At 39.0% G+C, this 20,773-nt stretch overlaps 1 protein-coding gene across 3 annotated transcripts in view; it reads right to left on the bottom strand.

Moving 5' to 3' along the window:
- Positions 1–173: 173 nt before the first annotated feature.
- The window catches only part of rhbdd3 (rhomboid domain containing 3), a 25,372-nt gene continuing 4,772 nt past the window's right edge, over positions 174–20,773 (bottom strand). Inside the window, exons 2-6 of one of the 3 annotated variants that reach the window (XM_042101433.1) lie at positions 16,276–16,374; positions 15,991–16,194; positions 6,961–7,087; positions 6,619–6,849; positions 174–544 (exon numbers count right to left, since the gene is read on the bottom strand). In XM_042101433.1, coding sequence (XP_041957367.1) covers positions 385–544; positions 6,619–6,849; positions 6,961–7,087; positions 15,991–16,194; positions 16,276–16,374 — 821 coding nt within the window. In that variant the 3' untranslated portion in view covers positions 174–384. Of the gene's footprint in view, positions 545–6,618; positions 6,850–6,960; positions 7,088–15,990; positions 16,375–20,773 lie in introns of all 3 variants that reach the window. The other 2 variants (XM_042101432.1, XM_042101434.1) reach the window with 2 other exon arrangements.

A 20,773-nucleotide genomic window follows, 5' to 3' on the forward strand; every position in this document is an offset into this window, starting at 1 on the left:
TTACTCCCTGTTTTTGTAAGTCACTTTGGACAAAAGTGTCAGCTAAATTAATAAATGTAAATGTTAATTCAAATAGGCTTATACTGTCAAATGGAACTCCGAGGTCTGGTCTGTGGACGTATCTGGAGTAGGCCTATAAATATACATGATACAAATTTGAAGAAAACACTGACCCGGAGACATGGGGTTTTATTTGATTCGGCCTATAATGATGAACATATTTTGTTGAAATAAATCATAAAATATCATCATAACATGTGAGCTGGCATATATATCTTAATATTGCAATAATTAAAATAGGTACAATTGCAAAGCTAAACAATAAAACAGCATTTGACTGGATCTGTACAGATGAGATGGAAAACAAACAATGTTCTTGTGTGTCTATGAATGAGGGTTTTTCTTGCCCTTGGAAATCACCACTGCCTCTTCCCCAACTTGGCCATTAATAAGCAATGATATAGCCCCATCCAACTGTGCTGTGGCAGCCAGGGCAACAACAGCCTTCTCGGTTGCAAATCCCATCTTCTGTAGTTGCTGTAGCCTAAATGGAGGGGCAAAAATATGATATTCCTATTCAATTATTATAGTATGCCACTTTACATTAAAACATGGGGGTTCATTTATAAAACGTTCTTACGCACAGATTTGATCTTAGACCATGCATACGCTCAAATCCAAGCCCTCAGACACTCAGATTTATAAAAACCTGTTGCGGTGGAAAAAGCAACTAACCCGTTACCGCCAATTTAGCATTCTGAATAACACGACCAGCGGAGAACAGCCTGAGATGAGAAGAAGTGGTAACACTTTATAATAAGGTGCCATAATAAATAGCAAACTAGTCATTACCTAACCCTTAGTTAATATTTCTGAATTGTTACTAAAATATTTATTTGGCAAATTAATAGTTTTCTGTCTTTATACATGGATTTCTATGCAACATGCATGCGCAACTAAGAGGCAGAAAGCACCATAGAACAGCATAGAGCAATGCTCTCCATGAAAAGAATAAAATGAGTTTTTGTGCTGAAAACTGCACCAATTCGAAATCACGATGGTTAGAGAATGTTAAATATGTTCAATATCCCTAACGGAATGCACGTCTTCGCCAAAAATGACAAAATCCGATGTTATATTAATAATGCAAATGAACAGCAAACTTCGAAATATAGTCTGAAATGAGATGTTATTATCATTGAGACAACAGGGGTATACAAAAAAATCCGATTGTAGCTTACAGCAGCCGACTATTTAGGTTAAGTTTATAACGTTGTGGATGGCCACCAAACACCCACCACCCCCAACACTCACACACAATCTCTACACAGCTTAAACCACAACCAACCTCCCCAATCCCACAATAATCCCTACCCAATGTTCAATATGCACTTTACAAACACAATTTCATTGCATTTGTTACACCAGTAACTATGGTGTAACTATTAACTTGTGCCAAATAGATATTTTAGTAACAATTTACAAATATTAACAAAGGGTTAGGTAATGACTAGTTTGCTATTTATTATGGCACCTTATTATAAAGTGTTACCGAAGAGGCCACTGATGGCCTTTATTCACAAATCCTCCAGCATACAGCTCTGAACAAGCAAGACTAAGTACAACCAGGCAGGAGATGTGAATGGAATGGATGGATGTCCTCTGCATCAGATAATCCAAGAACCAGGCCTCAGGTGAGAAGATGCGTGTTTGAACACTACCTCTTTCCGTAACATGGGCAAAAAAGCCAGGTGTCTGCCCTTTATGTAAATGGAAGACACCTTTTTAGCTAATCAGTGCATACTCAATTAATCATATTGGTGGATTAGTTTACTGTATTGTCCATAAAAATAATGTGCACCATTTACAGTGGGTCCCATTTAGAAGTGGCCACTTCATTCACGCTTTCCGTGATTCACGCAGCTGCGTAAAATGAATTACAACTTTTCGCCACAAGGTGGCAGCTTAAGTCCACTTTAGCTTTGCCGGCAAACAGGGCAGCGGATTGCATTCAAATGCGTACTGTAAGCCATTGGTTCCCATAGGAGATTTTATTTGGGTCGCCAGCATAGCCTAGTGGAAATTTATGTTGTGTAATAGGTCTAGCTTATACCTTATATAGCTTAGGAAAGCTAACAGCTTTCTATTAGGATCTAGTTTCTATTAGGATTAGGAACACGTTGCAGAGGGAACGCCATAGAGTGGATCTCAGACTCGCTAAATGAAACAATATTTCTGTCGGGCGCCTACCATGGACCTCACTGTTGCAAAATGCAAGGGGACATGAATCAGCCTATATTTGCACGAACAATAACGGACAACAGCTCTTCAACTTGGCCCGTTAAAATCTAAAAAGTATCATTTTAAATCATAAAAAAACGTGCTATCAACAACTAAGCAGACATCCATAGACCAGGACAAAAGGCTATAACATTTACATCATAGGCTGCAGATAGCCTACGGTACAAGGAAGTTTATTGTCACATGCATATAGTTACTGGAAGTAAGAAATGCAGTGAAATTATGTCTGGTGTCAGCCTATTTGTGCAAAGTGGGGGGGTAAAAAGTGCAGCAGAAGAGGGGTTTAGTAGATTAAGTGGCAAGGGCTGCATAAGAAAGGTGGGGGAGGATTGGAAATGGGGGGGGGGGGGGGCACCAACAAGAAGCACCCAACAGGGGCAAGGAAAAACTCCCTTACCAAGGAAGAAACCTTGGGCAGATCCACGGCTCAAGAGGCTAACCCAACTGCCACTTAGGGGTCTTGGTGTGTGTGTTGGGGGAATGACAAGGGAGATGGGATAGTGTGCTGTGTATGTGGGGAGAGGGCAGTGTGCAATATGTGTGTTGGAGAAGCTTCCTCATGAGACAATGTGCTGTGTATTGGGGGGGGGGGGGGGGGTTTCAATTGTAGATAGCTTTTTAAAGTTAATAGCAGTCTCCTCACATTCCTTCTTATTTCGGATTCAAAACGCAACAGTGCATTAGATTAGGCTTTAAATGGACATTTAAACGCTAGTTTCCTCTTTACATCTCGCCTACTATAGGCTACATATGGCGCATTATCTTTTGGCTATTTCGCAAAAGCCTCTTCTGATATTTATTCATTTCATATTCTTACCACATAAACACACCAATAAATAGGCTACAGAATTGAGTTATTTGCTGTAAGGCGCGCAATTTGAACAAGAAATCGGTTCTCAAACAGAAGTGTTGATTGCAATAATTAGCTAATTCATGCACCAGGGTGTAAATAGCATACAGTACTAAATACACCAGGGTACGAATAGCATCCACTTCTAACTATACATTAATGCAAACAGCATGCCTTATTCAGAGTGTCTATTTCATAGCTGAGCTATTCACACCCTGTTACGTAACAACAAAAAAAACATGTTGCTTTTTTAAAAAATTATTATTACATTGTGTGATCAATATGCCAGAATAAATCACAGGGGTGCAAATAGCATACACTGATATTTGTACCAGACGGGGTATTACTAGAACACATTGCTGTGTGCACCGGGGTACGAATAGCATACACTGATATTTGTACCAGACGGGGTACTAATAGGACACATTGCTGTGTGCACCGGGGTACGAATAGAATTCACTTCTAATTGCACCAGGGTATGAATAGCATACACTGCTAATTGTACCAGGGGTACAAATAGCCTTACCCTTTTTAAAAAGTGTCCACAGAAATAAAGTTTGGGAAACTCTGCTGTACAGAACAGAGCTCTGAGCTACAGAACGATACTAAAGATCACTTTGTTGAAGTCATACATTAGACTAGGCTAAATCAGAGCCTACTTTTTTTTTTTTTATCAAGCTGCCTGGGGCCGAGATGATGGCCTTTGGCCTTTCAAATTACTGTAGAGCGGTGTACCCCCTCCCCTTCCCCCCTGACTGGCAGAGCTGGCAACCCGGATGCCTAAACACTACTGACTTCGTAGCTACTGACCCCCCCCAACTCAAACTCAAGCAGGATCTTCCAACAAAAATGTGCATATCTTTGCTAGGAGAGAGGGAGATAGAGAGCGCACGCCTAAGTGACTATTATTTCTTGTAATGGAGACCTACAAGAATTGTTTCGAATAAGACAAAAAAAGATGTAGGCAACGAATTAAATGTTAGGTATCCGCGCGCAGGGGGTTTGGACAGCGAGTTAAGTGAAATACATCAACCTATTCTGTTCTTGCTCTTTGTCTCACGATACAGCCCATACTAAAACCTATAGAAAGCCCCAGACGAATAGGCAAGATGTGTTGTGGTGCGTCAGAAAATGAGACATTTTATTTTTTATTTCTCCCCGAAAAGTGGGGTAGCCACTGGCCTCGTGACCCAGTGACATTGGGTGCGACCGCACCCCCACCCCCAAAGCGCACTAGACATGCAACTGTGTTCTGTTCCCAGAGTATGCTTTCTTTGTCTATGATCTGCAGGCTTAGGGCCTCCTCGACAAGGAGATTGCTAGTCCGCGGATAATTTGCGGCACAATTGAATGGTTGCCTGTTGTGGAACCCCGGACCGAAAGAAAAAGAAACTAAACATTTTCCTGATTACAAAATATTTCTTAATTTAGTGTTATCAAATAAAGAGACATGCAATTAGGGGGTAGTGGTGTCAGCACTCATTCAATGTATGTGCGTGTCTGCGCAAGTAAAACTGAACCACTGGACAGATCTTTGAATTGAAACGCGAAATTAGACTGTTGTAGGCCTATAGTAGCAAATATAGTAGCAAATAACCTGGTGATGACACAGCTTTTAAAACATTTATTTCACTCTCACTTGAGAACGGGCTGTTGCGCAAACAAAGGAATTAGGGTGATGATCTGCATCTCCGTTCACCAAAAGCTATGGTTTTGCTAACACATTCGCGCGATAAATAATTTCTGAAAGGTTCTCTCCATTATTAACATGCGGCAATTCTCCATGGCGATGTGGGGTAGTGTCAAGCAGTGAAGTGATAGCCTATTGCAGGTAGGAAACAGACAGAAGATGGACACTGCTTTCTCTGTTGGTATTTCTGTCCCTCTGAAAACTGCGTTAAAATGGTGTTTTTAGCAGTCAAAATTTAATTTTCATGAGCTTAACCACTAAACAAACATAAGCAAAACAGCCAAATGCCTCTTCATAAAATAACAAAGAGACCTTCATAAACAATAACAAGTTCTATCGTGAGACTGCGTGTCGTTTGGAGCAGCGTATCGGTAGGCTATTAAAAACAGAAGATTTTCCGTTTGCTTCGGGATTTAGGCCTACCGGTAATTCACTTTTTGATTGTTTGATTATAGTGGTAACTGTTGGGACTGTTGCAGGAGACGTACTGTAGGCCTATCAGCCATCAGCTCATCTGGGGGTAATATTGTGGAAACAACGGTAAAAACGTTGGGTAAATACAGTATATGGTCCATACTGTAGCATACTGGCGCGCATAAGCTGACGTTCCTAACCCTGCTCATAAGTGCCACCTGGTGGTTGTTTGGGTCATTGCAGCTTCACTGGGGAAATATAAATTAAAGACGCGTGAGGTCACGTGAGAATCACGCAATTCCGGGCAATTCCAAGTGGTACCCACTATATTTGGTACTGAGTCTATTAGAGGTTTTTGAGAGTATTAGAGGTTTTTGAAGTTGTTTTAAAGACTGCACGCAACTTAATTTTGTCATGGTTTGACATGAGAACTAGCCCACTTAAGAAAGTGAAAATATGTGGGCCTATAGCTTACTAATGTATAATATCATAAAAAACACTAAGGCTTATTATGGAGTGGATTGATTGAAAAATCCTTCTAGGTGATCTAGCGTGTGTGTGTGTGTGTGTGTATGTATGCGCTGTCTGCCTACTCGGTGAAATTGATGAGCGGCCACCCACTACTGGAGCTATGGGAATCCGATGAGGGCTGCAGTTTAAATGGACCCATTGCTGCAGATTATACACCTGCCATTAGAGGGGTGAAATCGGATCGACTCTAGCTGACCAGGTTTGAATGGGGTCTTAATTTCAGGCAACATTCACACTTTTCCATTTTCATTGCCAAAATACTTTTCTAAGATCTCTGTCCAAATGCACATTTGCAATTCAAGAACCATGTCTGCATGGATGCCTGAAGTGTGGATGAAATGACCATTTATGCAATTGTCAGCATTGTAAATGCAGAATTTAACTGCATTACAAATGTCACCAAAGACAGCAAGCAGGGCTGTAGTGGAGGCTAAACGCATGTAAATGATGTTTATGCACCTCCTGAATTTCAGAAATAGCATTTACTCACCTCTAAACTGTGTCTATGCATGGCTAGATTGCGTTTATCCACCCTAGCCTACCGTTCTTATGCGATTCTAAATCGAATTTGTCGTTTTACATTTATCTATAGTTTCATATTGTTCATATTGTTGAACCTGGCTGTGCAACCCAGAGTTTATCCATATTACCCTGCAATAAAGTTTAATTTCTCATGATTAGCTCACCTATAAAATAAAAAAAGAGAATGACCGCAGCTCGACTGACTCGGACATATGAACTCAGGCAGGTAGGAAAAGTCCTGAAAAACTGGGTTATGAGGGAAAACTATCCTTGACCAATCCGGTGAAACCTGTCTTGTCTTGTGACTTACCTCAGGGAGGAAACAGATGATTTTGGCACCTCAACTTTTTTCTCTTCTTCTGTGGAATATTGTAATGAAGCTAAAATCCCTGCCCTTAACATTTCATCTTCCAGTGCCTGTGTATCTGATGTAATCATTGATACTGCAGACTGTTGTTTTGGAGATGTGAAGGAATCAAACTGAGTGGAGGTTAGGAGGTCTGATACTTCCACTGTTGGAGGCTGGATATGGTCTTCTGATCTAGAGGATGAAGATATTTTTTTTAAAAACACAATTCTTTACTCCAAGTTATGTTGTTTCCAAACTGGTCTATCATATTTCATAAAAATGTATAGCTAAAACAGTAATCACCTTTGCTGAATGTTGTGGGTTGGTAATTGAAATCTGGCTCGTACCGATACATAAGCCCAGACAGGCAAAAAACTAGAAAGCCATGGGACTTCAAGCCGTTGAATAATCCCAATCAGTGAGGGTGTGTCTTAAAATAGGTGTTAAAGTGAAAATACTTTCAATTCGTACATGAAAAGTTTTCAAACAAAGCAGCTGGAGAAGATCACACAACTTTCACAAGTTTTCTTTTTTATGGTTTTTACATAAAAAAAGAAAAATCTAAAAAAGGTTTAGGAAACTTTGTGACTAGTGACATATTTATTTTTATTTCCTATATTTACGATTTCAAATTAAATATACTAAATCAAGGTGCATTTCATGGTAACAAAGTTACAGACCAACAGATTTTACACATGCTCCACGCAATGGCAGCGACCGGAAGAAGAGGAAGTTCAGATGCTCTCTAATGAGGAGACACAGCACTCAAAGAATCTCCAATAGAAATGTATGGGTTTAGTTCGTAAAACAAACATGGCAGTCATCTACACATGGCAGTCATCTACCCGTTCCGTCGCAGCTGGAGCAAGGTTGGTATCGTGAAGCCTTGCACACACGCAGTTCTGCCCAAAACAGTGTCCAAAATGCGTTGCAATATGGCCGCCGAGTGGAGGGACTTGCCTAAAAGGACTTTGGTTAAATGCACTAATACTGCATACTTGTTTGACTGCAAAGTATAAAAGCCTCCATAGTATTTTTGTTTTTTAAACCTAGTTAATGTCTTCAAAAAAGCCATTTATTTTGAGCTAGCAAAGTAGCCCCCAAAAACTATGCTTTATGCTATCTAGCAGAGGTGGGACAAAGTCACTGGCAAGTCTTAAAGTTTTAACACAGAAGTCCAAGTCAAGACAGAGATGTCTCAAGTAAGTCTAAGTCAAGTCCAAGTCCTTATTTTTTTCCCGAGTCCTAAAGAAGTCGCTGTCGTATTATGTAATCGCATAATAATATGGCATCAATATCACAAACTATAAGACAAACAAGGTATCCTTTGTTCTCTTACAGAGGAAAAGTAAGCGAATACTGGTTTTCTAACTGGCAATTCTATGTCCCAACAGTCATGCTACAACTAATTGAGTGAGGGTTGAGATAGGGAGTGAAGTGTGTGGATGTCTACCATATTTTCCAGACTAATATAACTTTTTTCATAGTTTGGCTGGTCCTGCGACTTATAGACAGGTGCGACTTGTATATCAAAATATATATAATTTAACATGTTTTTAAATGTTAGTCGGTATGAATTGACATGAACCCTACATAAAACATTACTGTCTCAGCCGCGAGAGGGCACTCCGGGCTTGTGGAATGAGATCGGGAGCTTGGTGAACTTGCGACAGGTCAGACATTTTTCTGTACTTAAGCCCAAAAGTTAGAGGGGGTTCGGGGGTGTCGCCACCGGGAAAATGTATTAAATATTGTTATGTAAATGCACAAGTTCTGTGCACTTTCAGTCAGAGATTAGGGCTTGCACTATGCCTAAAACACGTGTGCATAGGCCTACCATAAATCCTCAAATTATGGCCGGGATCCAGGGCCTCAGATTTGGACAAATAAAGGCCGGTCCCCAAATAGCCTACAAGCCGGAGTAATAATTGCCTACATTGCCTTCAGTTTCACCAAATACACATACTACATTGCTGAACGATAGCGAAAACATAATAGAATCACAGATGAGACCTCGAACAATATTTAATTCATTTACACCTATCGACATATTAGACCTCACCTCCACAATTTCCTTATCAAAATCTACAACTACTCTACTAGGCCCTATTCCTACCTTCTTAAGACCGCACTCCCCTTCTTGGATAATACTTTGCTCCAGATAGAATGCTCTAGAATAAATGCTCTAGAATAGATGCTCTAGAATAAATAATTCAATGCTATCAGGGCATGTACCCCAGTCGTTTAAGACATCTGTTATTAAGCCATCCCTCAAAAAACCTAGCCTTGACCCTAACAACCTGGCCAACTATAGGCGTATATCTAATTTCCCTTTCATGTCAAAAGTACTAGAAAAAATAGTGCCCAAACAAATTGGTGCCTTCTTACATATGAACAAAATCCAGGAATTATATCAGTCTGGCTTCAGAGCTCACCACAGTACTGAATCAGCCTTAGTTAATGACCTCCTCATTGCTGCTGATAATGGATATGTATCAATACTGGTCCTCCTAGACCTTAGCGCTGCCTTTGACACCATAGACCAGGGCTCTTCAATTGGCGGCCGGACTTGGTAATTTGTACTGGCCCTTTAAAAATCTCTCGCATCTCTCTCTCGCTCGTACAGTAGTCCTGCAGCCACTGCACCTCAGCCCTATTGCACAAGTTAGGCTACATTACAATTCATTATATTTGTACGGAAGTTGAATGTAAGTTCCATCTTAGTTTAGTTTCAACCTAAATTGGCACGTTGGAGTTTATGAACTACTAATATTTAACAGGTTGCACCACACAAGTTTCTGTCAAATATCGCAAAAAACACGGGCACAATTTCTGCAAAACTTGGTGAAAAGAATTTTCTACAACTTAATCAGAGCGAAACTATTTTATTTGGTAACAAAGAGGATAGAGCACAAGTATATAAGTATATACGTATATAAGTATATATACTCTTTTGATCCCGTGAGGGAAATTTGGTCTCTGCATTTAACCCAATCTGTGAATTAGTGAAACACACACAGCACACAGTGAACACACAGTGAGGTGAAGCACACACTTACTTACTTACTTACTTACTTACACACTTACTTAGAATCTAAAGCACTTACAACTAGAACCCAAGTAAGAAACTTGGGAGTCATCTTAGATGGGGACCTGACTAGGAATGATCACATCAAAAGCATGACTAAATCAGCATTCTGGCATCTCAGAAACATAGCTAAGATCAGAGATTTTCTTCACTTCTAGACAGGATTTAGAAAAGCTTATTCATGCCTTCATATCCTGTAGGGTAGATTATTGTAATAGTCTCCTAACTGGCCTCCCCAAGAAGTCCATTAGACAGATTCAATTCATTCAAAACGCTGCTGCTAGACTGTTAACCAAGACTAAAAAGAGAGATCATATTACACCCATTCTTAAATCTTTACATTGGCTCCCAGTTAATTTCAGAATTGATTTCAAGGTTCTACTCCTAGTTTATAAGTCACTGAATGGACTTGGCCCCAAATATTTTTTTTGAAATGCTTCCCCAATATACACCTAGTAGAGAGCTTTGATCTACTGGAACCTGTCAATTAATAGTCCCCAGGGTTAAAACCAAACAAGGAGAAATGGCATTTAGCTATTATGCCACACAGCGCTGGAATCAGCTTCCAATAGATATCAGATTTTCCCCAACACTAGAATGTTTTAAAAAGAAACTAAAAACTGAACTTTTTCATTCTGCATTTATTGATTAGTTTTTAGGTTTATTTTTCTTTTTATTTATTTATTTCTATTTTACCTCCTATTCATTCAGTCTTATTTCCCCCTTGATCTATTTTATTATTGTATTGTATTAATTACTATTATTATTGCTGTTAATCTTTTATTTTTGTTTCTTTTAAGCACATTGAATGACATTTTGTATGTGCTATATAAATAAACTTGAACTTGAAAGGTGGAGCAGATCCGACTCAAAGGGAATAGTAGCCTGGCTATTCCCAACGATAGCAAAAGAAAAACTTGGAGAGTCTCTCTGTGTCCATTTAGTGAATGATGAATTTGTCCGTAGTTTAGGCTATTGCCGATGTCATTCATTTCTTCATGTCTTACAACATAAATAAATGCAATAATAGTCTAGCCTGACGAGCCAGACAAACATTAAAAGGTAGGGTCTGGGCACCCACCGTTGGCAGTGCTCAGTCCGAGGGGCGGGATAATCGGTAGTCTTTCAAATTCCCTCACGCCGTACAAACTTCTCTCTGTCTTGCCGTTCAACTCCCTTTTCTCCCCCTCTCTTGCTCATTTTCATGCACTGTAATTAATCTGATTTGATCTGATTTGCACACACAACCTTGATTTTTTACTTTTAACTGAGACATGGTTAGATCAAGCAAACAGTGCTCCTACTCTCATCGAATCAGCTCCCCCAAATTTCAGTTTTTTGAGTGCTACCAGAGCAAATAAAAGAGGTGGGGGGATAGCCACAATTTTCAAGACGTCTTTTCAGTGCAATCCGTCATCATTCGGTGACTTTACTTTATTTGAATTTCTGTGTGCACGCATTAAGTCTTATCCTCAGATTTTATTACAATTTACAGGCCTCCAAAACATTCAGCTAAAGTTTTTCTTGAAGAGCTAGATGAATGCGATCAGTCATTTGCATAGAGTTTGACTCGAGTTTGTTGCACTTTGTGCATAGAAAAAAATGCTATTTATGTTTGTCTGTAAGCACTTTGTGCTCAATGCTTGAAAAGTGCTATATAAATAAATATTATTATTATTATTATTATTATTATTAAGTCCCTGCACTGGCTTTCAGTAAGTCAAACAATTGACTTTAAAGCTACAGCTAAAGCTTAAACTACTGCTTGTTTATAAATTAGTAGAGCAGGATTAGGCTAGGACCTAAATACCGATCAGACATGCTTCAGCAGTACACACCTTCCAGGTGAAAAACCTGTTAGTAAAACCTACTGTAAAGATGGTGAAGCAGCTTTTAGCTGCCTATGCGGCTCAGCTCTGGAACCAGCTTTCGGATGACATCAAAAAGGCCCCAACTGTAGAGAGTTTTAAATCTAGACCAAACTGTTCTCAGATGCTTTCTGCTAACTGCACTGAGTTACAAATTCTGAATCTGCCTTGAAAATTATTCTACCTTGTCTTTTATTACTTTTTTACTAGTTTTGCCTTTGTTTTTCCCCGCTTATTAATTATTCTTTATTCTTAAATAATTTTACCTTGTGCGTTTTATGTTTTCTTTTTATTATGATCTCTACCTTTTGAACTATTCTTTGATTATATTGCCCTTCTATGCTTTTATTTGTTATTACTGTTTGCTTTTGTTTATGTAAAGCACATTGAATGACCTCTGTGTATGAAATGCGCTATACAAATAAACTTGACTTGACTAAATGTATCTCCAATTCTAGGGAGTTTTTCCTTGCCCCGTTACTCATGGGCCTTATTCTCTATGTTTAACACTCTGTAAAGCGCCATGAGACATGTGTAATATTTTGGCGCTGAAATTGAAAGTCTCGAGTCAATAGCATGGAAGTCCAAGTTGAGTTGCAAGTCATTTCTAATTTTGTTAAGTCGAGACTGAAGTCATCAAAATCGTGACTGGAGTCCAAATTATGTGACTTGAGTCCACACCTCTGCTATCCAGTTGTAAATGCATATTCTGGCCTTACTCAAAACTGCACCTATTTACGCCATTTTGGTCCCAAACAAAAATGTACACTAGTTATCATCCAAAATTAGACCCTAGGTTGTTGATAGACCAGAGTTTCCCTTTAAGTCTTAATTATTTTTTATAAATGTAATAATAGGAACACTTGTAACTCTGTCACCATGAAACTCCGTTATCATGACTTATGAAACTGACAGGAGAATTCTGGTTTCTGTTTCCCAAGGTCACCAAGTACTGAGTACAAAAAAAATGGAAGCTCATGAACATGCCCCCAGAGTGTAGCACTGTAGCTTTCTGGCAGCTCTAGCTGTTGGCTGCAGCAACTCAAGCTTTCTGACACTAATAGGATTCATGCATTATCATACTGGATATGTAACCATCCCACCTCTTTGTAACATACACCTCAGGTGGCTTTAAACAGTTCTCTTCGCCTTATTCACCCGGAGGCCAGAACGAGACTACATGGTACTCGTTCTGGCCGTCGGGTGAATAAGGCGAATTCTCTACACCTAACTAACATTCATTTATCATGCATACAGACCTTACTGTCCTGTAACTAATTGGTTCTCAAAGTGGTGTCCGGGGACCCCCAGGGGTCCGCAGCACATTGTCAGGGGGTCCCTGACAAAGTTTGCTACAAAATATGATATTGTCTTATATGGCGAAAAATGCTACAGAATCAGTATTTGCCCAATTGATCTGCTGATATGTTACATCAATACGTCAAAACACTTTACTATTAATTAAGCACCAACAAAATGAAAGTTATGTGAAGCAAACACTATGTGTTAAACACAACAGACCTACATTTGACAAAGAAACAACAAAAATCCATTTGTCAAAGTTTGCTACCATGACTATTGTGGTATTAGCACTCTATGTTTTTATACATATAACATAAGCATCTAACAGAAAAAAACGCTATACAGCTACATGATTAACTTAAGTTGGTAACACTCCATATAAGGTGCCATAATAAATAGCAAACTAGTAATTAACTAACCCTTTGTTAATATTTGTTATTTTTTACTAAAATATCTATTTGGCACAAGTTAATAGTTTTTTCATCATTAATTAAATATTAGTTGTTTGCACAAAATCTGCATGTTTTAACAAATCTATTAACTAATATTGTATTAATATTTGTTAATAGTTAACTAAATGTCTTTTTGGCACTAATTAACAGTTATTTTTACATCATTTAAATGTTAAATGTCTATTTACAAACTATATGCTAATATAAAAGTTAATGACAAATTATTATTTATCACACTTTTCTGATTAGCTTTGTGGAGAATTTTTGGAATTTATGGTTTATGGCTTTATGGTTTTGTGGGGTGTATAAGGCACCCTACTGCCAGTGGTTGGTTGTGAGAGTTTGCGCACCTATTCTTCCACTTCATCCTTATTGGATACCTTTGTGGTTGGCTGTCCTGTAATTGGTGACCCTCTCTCTAGTGTTTGAAAGTAGTGTACTCTTTGCCTTTGGAAGTACTATTTGGTTGCTGCTCGAATTTGGTGAAATTCAGGGAAGGTGGGTGTAACAGAGTTAGAAATGTAGTTTAGTGTTTGTATGTGATTTTCGCCGTAATTAAGCAGCTTTATTGAGATTGGTGTTTTGGAGCCCCCTTTGGAGAAATGGTATACTGCAGCTCTGCTGCGTTTTGTCCTTGTATTGTTGCCATAGCCGATCAGAAGCGGTATGCTTTTCTTTGGGTAGGTTGACTGTATAAAGCACTCCCCACTTTGTTTTAATTTTGTAACTGTAAAATGTTGTTTAATTTGAAAAATTCGATATACCACCTGTATTATATTACTTTACATGTATTGTTAGGATTTGGGTGCAATTGTAGCAACTTAGAGAACGTTTATTAATGTTTTCATTATGACCACGAGTTCATACACACCGAGTCTTACGTGACTAGCTGTAAACTCCGCTAGCAACTTTCCATGCATTTAGTGTGGGCTAGTTTAGCTTAGTGTGCATTGAAAGTGCAATTCAGTCTAGCAGGAAATGAATGTACATTTAGTTTAGCATTATGTTTATGCATTACCTCCGTATGGTCTACGTCTGTGAATGTTTAGTGAGTCTCAGAATATTAATTAATTAACTAATTAATTAGTCGTTCTGTGCACCTGAACATTCCATGTTGCATGTCTCCCTTGCTAGTAGGGCTGACAGTGATGGTATAGGAATGATTCATGTAATATAGCCCATTCAACTACTTATTTTTATTTTGCTTGTGCAGATGCTGTTTTATGTATGCCAGTGCCTGAAGGCATGTTTTGTTTTAACTTTTCCTAAAGGAATAAATGTGATAAGCCAGTTTTGTTCTCAGTCCCTTCACTGTCTGACTAATAGTTATATATTACTAATATATTAATAAAGCTTAACCAACTTTATTATAAGGGGCCCCACTCTTATAGCTATATACTACTAATATATTAATTAAGCTTAACCAACTTTATTGCAAGCGGTTCCAGCGCTGACAAGATTGACAGCATGTCAAGGTAGCTCTGTGTTTTTTTCTTGAATTGGGATCAATAAAGTATCTATCTATCTATTGCAAGAGTCCTATGGGGAGTGGTTCATATTGGGATAGGCAGAAGCACAGCTTAATAACAATTACTTAAATAATAATAAGTCATTAACTTTTCTATTAACATATAGTTTGTAAATAAATATTTAACATTTAAATGATGTAAGAAATAACTGTTAATTAGTGCCAAAAAGATATTTAGTTAACTGTTAACACATATTAATACAATATTAGTTAATAGATTTGTTAAAACATTAACATACAGATTTTATGCAAACAACTAATATGTAATTAATGATGAAAAAACTATTAACTTGTGGCAAATAGATATTTTAGTAACAATTAACAAATGTTAACAAAGGGTTAGGTAATTACTAGTTTGCTATTTATTATGGCACCTTATTATGGAGTGTTACCCTTAAGTTTTATGTGTTGCGATTATGAGGGGTCCTTGAAGAATTTTCCACTCTATGAGGGGTCCCCGGCCCACAAAAGTTTGAGAACCTCTGCTGTAACTGACACTAGGCAGATGGGTAAGGCCCTTGAGTCGTGGATCTGCTCGAGGTTTCTTCCTATATGTATCTCCATCTAGGGACTTTTTCCTCGCCCCTGTCACTCATGGGCCTTCTCTGATTGTTTAACACTCTAATGCGCCATGAGACGTGCAATGTTTTGGCGCTCTATAAGTGAAATAAATTATATTAAATTGAAATTGAAATTGAGCTAGGTAGAACCAATTGTTTTATTTTTTCGTACCTGCAGTACTCCTTGAAAAACAGAGATTCAACGTGACCTTGAAAAACAGAGATCTATGTGAAAAAAACCTAAACGAATTTCAGTCACAAAATTGTTGGTTAAATTAAACAAGTCAAGAAACACTTGGTAACTCAGTTTCCACACACTTTTTGGCTGCAAAATAACAGAGATTCATAATAATTAGAACATGTTATATTACTACTTAAGTACATGCAGGCTCATACAAACATATTGTTCTTTAATTTAGGTTCATTGATTGCCACAAAACATTTTAGTGGGAGTTTAACTGTAACCATGTGATCTTCCCCAAAAGTACAACAAGAACAGCTTACAGTCAGTGTTCCTAATATTTTAAAAAGATACAATTGTAGCCTAAACAGATTGCACAGAAGTGAAGCATGCCAGGAGTGCCAGGGAGCAGGAAGAAGTGTAGTACAAGGAGAAACCAGGGTAGCAGCCAAATAGGAACACAGCCTAAAAGTCTCTTTTGCTTCATCTGCTGGCTCTGTGCAGTGAACAGTGCCAGTTGGACAGCAGAAAAACCACTGATTCTGCTGGTCTCATCATCTGTGATGAAAAGAGCCAGTGTGTACAATGGCGGAAGGAGTACTGTAGAGAACAGTGTGAGTATGAAGAATGCCATTGTACCCCATCTTTGCTCCTGGCATGACCCAAGCCACACAAGAAGGGATGTGTTACAGACAAGGGATGTTAGGTCTTCATGGCTGAAAGCATAGGTGGTCAAACCTGTGCATATATAAAAGTTAATCCATGCACATGAAATACTGAAAACTGTCACAAAGATAGAGATGGGAAACCGGGCTTCAGAAAGTAATAGTCCTGTCATGTAAAGGCCCCAAAGCTATAAGAAGGGGCTTATTGTGACAGGATAGTGAAGAGACTGGCGGGGAGCGAGTGGTAAAGAGAGATGGAGTAAGTTTAATAAATGACCAGGGTCGGACTCAAGCCCCTCTCAAGTTACAACATAAACTGTTCACATTTTGACAAAGTACAACCATGTCACTGTCGAATAGTGTAAACCAATAGTTATATTTAAATGTTTTAAATGCAATCATCATTTTTGTTAAGTGCACGTTGGTGCCCGATATGAGACAACACTATACTGTTAAAATTCACACACTCCTAATGCTTAAATACAAGACTGACTTCATAGCTTTTGCCACTTTATTAGCTAGGAGATTAATTTTACTGAGATGGAAGTCTTCCACACCACCAACAATCTTTCACTGGTTGGGAGGCCTTTTAGCCATTCTAATCTAGAGAAAATGAGGGCTATGCTGCATGGCTCCACCACAAAATTTTCTAAGATATTGGATCCACTTCTTGAATTTCGGAAATCCATTCAGTTCCATTCTGCTACTTTATAATCTACTTCATACTTCTATATAATCTACTTCATACTTTTATTCGTTTATACTTATGTCTCCTGCACATCATGTGAGTATTTTACATAAGTACACATAGTATAACTATGTACAAACCCACTTCCTATCTATTCCTATTCCTTCATCGTCAGCAACATACCTGTAAGAGACTTCACAAAGGCCCTTTTTTGCTTTTTGTTGTTTTTTGTTTGTTGTTTCTTTGTTGTATCTGTAGTGTATTATTATTTTGTTTTGTTTTGACTAGAATTGAGTATGACAACGTCATGCTATGCAACATATGGACAACCGGCACATCCGGAAACTTTGTGCATTTTAGGGGAAATATGACCGTTTCGATTTAATGGAAACCTATGGAGCTGCATCGAAGTGGGTAGCGAAAAGGGCTTGTAGCCTACTTACTAAATCTTTGAACAAACGTGAATAAAAGGCACAAAATAAGGTTGGTGCGAGTCATCTGTGTGTTCATGGGATTAAGGTGACCATTACATTCCTATTTTTATATTTCTAGTTTACTAACAGGAGTGTCACGAACGAGTAGTCACAGTCAAGCTGCCCGTGGCTGACTGTATTAGAAATGAGGAGGTGTCGTAGGCTAAAAACCTTTCTATGCTGACTGCTGGGGGTTTACGTAACGGACTGATGTAACTAGCCTAACTTATGGAACATGGACATGTTTATGAGGGAGGAAGAAAGAGAGCGGCTTACATTAGGCTTGCCTTTCATTGTGAACGTTTTTCCTCTCGTAGTATAGCATAATAGTATAGCATAGCATAATATTATATTATCATATAGTATAGCATAATAATATATTAAGGATTATACTTAAGACAAGAAAATGTTTCACAGCATAATCGATTCAAAGCAACTCTTAACATGCCTCAAACTTGACGTTATGTCTCTGTCACAACTACGTCTGACGGATGAAAGTCGACGTGGTGGTTATGTCGCTAATATGCACACTGCAGACCGCTGTTCATTTATTTTTTGTGTTGTCAGATAAATCATGTATGTGTACCCAAACTTTGTTTTTTTTGCATACATAGCAGGGGCGGATTAGCCTGGGTTTTCCCATGCTGCCTTACGCGCGCAATTTTATTCACGCAGCTAGGTAGCCTGGATTCTATGGACTTCGTTTTCACCTCAACGAAGGAACCAATCACAGAACGGAGGGAGGGCAGCAAGACGATGGCGACACACCGAAGCCGCTATGAGCTACGCACAGACGCATTTGATAGACATTCTTAGCGCCCAATAAACGGCTCTGGGCATTCGTAAACCACGTTTCAAATACGAGAAAATGAATGTCTAGTTCCCAGACCCCATCTCAATGAGATGACGTCTGACGTTAGCCAGGCTAGCGGCGGACTGTGTATAGGGGGAATTTGGGTGACACACTACCAACTGGGAGAAAGAGGATTTTTCTATCACAGCAAAAGTAGTTTTCAGTGTTCTAGACATATTGTCTGTCATTGTCCAATCAGAATCGTTAGATTCAAGGTGTGTTTGAAATGGTCCCGCCTTTCTGGGCAAATTCATTGACATGGAAAATCACCCCCAAGCATTCTCCCATTGACTCATGTTAAAACTTTTTTTTTTTCGGAAAATGAGCCTTCAATGCATTTTCAATGAGGATTTGGGACTCGCCCTAATGCGCTTGCGTCATACGCAACTGAGCAAAGAGAGCGAGGGGATATCTTCGATCAAGTCACTTTTTTGAACTTGCTACTTTCAAGATGGCTGCTAACGTGTGCAATTCCGTTGCGTCTCTGAAAGAAGTTCCCTTTAGTCGACAATCGAGGTGCTTTAGTCAAGGTGCTTCGCCAGTTCTGATCTCATTTTAGTTAAAAACAATTTGATCTCTACGCACAGCTCATCTGTAACACTCTCCCTCTGGAAAGTCAGCACACCTCTGTGTGTAACAGGAGTTGGTCATGCCCCGAGCCCATCTCTTGACAGAGGACGCCAAACAATCGTGAGTTCAATGGACAAGACTTAATGAAATGTATGATCTGAACTGCTTGATGGAGGACAGACTCAAAGGGCTTTGGCTTTTTTTTTTCTGCTTGACACGCACAGCTAGGCCACTCTCTCGCCCGGTCATTGATCGCGCCCTATCAGTATAAATACCTACACACTTGTCCCAGCACAGTCCAGCATCTGACAAATGAGTCAAGACCATGAAAAAATGCTTCAATGCTTTATGGACTCTCGAGTTTAATATGGGTTATTAATTACTCTTTGACATCACTGGCCAGATCGGAAATTCTCCGTGCAACTGTGTCATTTGACAATGGGATGGCACTCAGTTTGGAGGCAGCGCTTTCACCCAGCATGATTTTACACGTCTTGTGCCGCAGGCAAAATCAGTGTTTCGACGATAGTGTGTGGTTTCCCAAGTTTTGCAATTCTTTGGGAAACCACATTTGAAGCTTCGAGACACTGACTTGACACAGTGGTGTGTTAGACAATAGTGGACTTTTGGAGATGGAGGGCATCGCATTTTCTTTTCAAAAAATCCACTGATTTGTCTTTTATGTCAGAGTGCTTGGACTCCAAATGTCTCTTTAATTTGCATGGTTTCATGCTGTCATTGGCCAGCACCTCCGCACAAACAACGCACTGTGGATGTGATTCTAATGTGCCAGTTACAGAAAAACCAAACTGCAAATAACTCTCATCATATTTGCGGAGCTTAGCCTTTTTAGGAACTGGCGCATCAGTTGGTTTATCTTTTTTGTCAAAGGAATTTGTCCATATTCGGTTTTGATCATTAAGTGAATTCAAAATAAGTTCTAAATGTTTCTGAGTGTGTATTGTGCGCTAATTTAATGAACAAATTACAGAGGCTATTCCTCATTTTAATGCTAGCTCGAAGACGATGGAATGAATGAATGCAGGCAGACAATCCAGGGACAAGCTCCGTTGAGTGGACCGGTAAGGTATTGGATAAATGTTTGTTGCAATACAGTGTACAGGTTGAATCCTAATGAAACATAAGAATAGACGAGTAGTAAAATAAGTACAATAGGAAGGGAAAGGGTAAGGTACAAGCAGTAAGAAGGGAAAGAAGGCAAGCCAGAAAAATAGGCTAGCCTACTGCAGTTGCAGCGGCAAGAAAGGCACGCTTAGCAGGAAGAGAAAGACGGTAAGTCTAATTTGAAAGTAAAATTAAAAACAGAAATACATATTTACAAAGACAAAGCAATTTACTAAAATGGTACACAGAGATAGCCTTTAAAAAGGCTGTTGTGGTCAACTTGAAAACTGTTGAAATGAACGAGATAAAAGTAGGCTACCAGGCTACAACTTCGTTGCACAGTGGTGTGTTTCCAATGTCTGCACTTTATTAAGTACGCGTGGTGTCCGCTTAAGGTCATTGTTGAAATTTCAAGTGATAACTTTCAGCTGTAATTGGTTGGCGTGAAAATGAATGTGTTTATGATTTGTTGGTGCATCTCCTTATTCTCAATAGAGTACTAAAGTGAAAACGTCACGTTGTCCTGGCAACCAGATTTTCTGTTCTAAACAACCGAACCAGAGATGGCATTTTCCATTGTTTCGCTAGCCTGGCTAACGTCTGACCTCATCTCATTGAGATGGGGTCTGGGAACTAGACATTCACTTTCTCGTATTTTCTCATATTTGAAACGTGGTTTACGAATGCCCAGAGCCGTTTATTGGGCGCTACGAATGTCTTTCAAATGCATCTGTATGTAGCTCATAACGGCTTCGGTGTGTCG

The sequence above is a fragment of the Alosa sapidissima genome, chromosome 8, assembly GCF_018492685.1.
Source record: "Alosa sapidissima isolate fAloSap1 chromosome 8, fAloSap1.pri, whole genome shotgun sequence".
In the NCBI taxonomy this organism is placed as follows: domain Eukaryota; kingdom Metazoa; phylum Chordata; class Actinopteri; order Clupeiformes; family Clupeidae; genus Alosa; species Alosa sapidissima.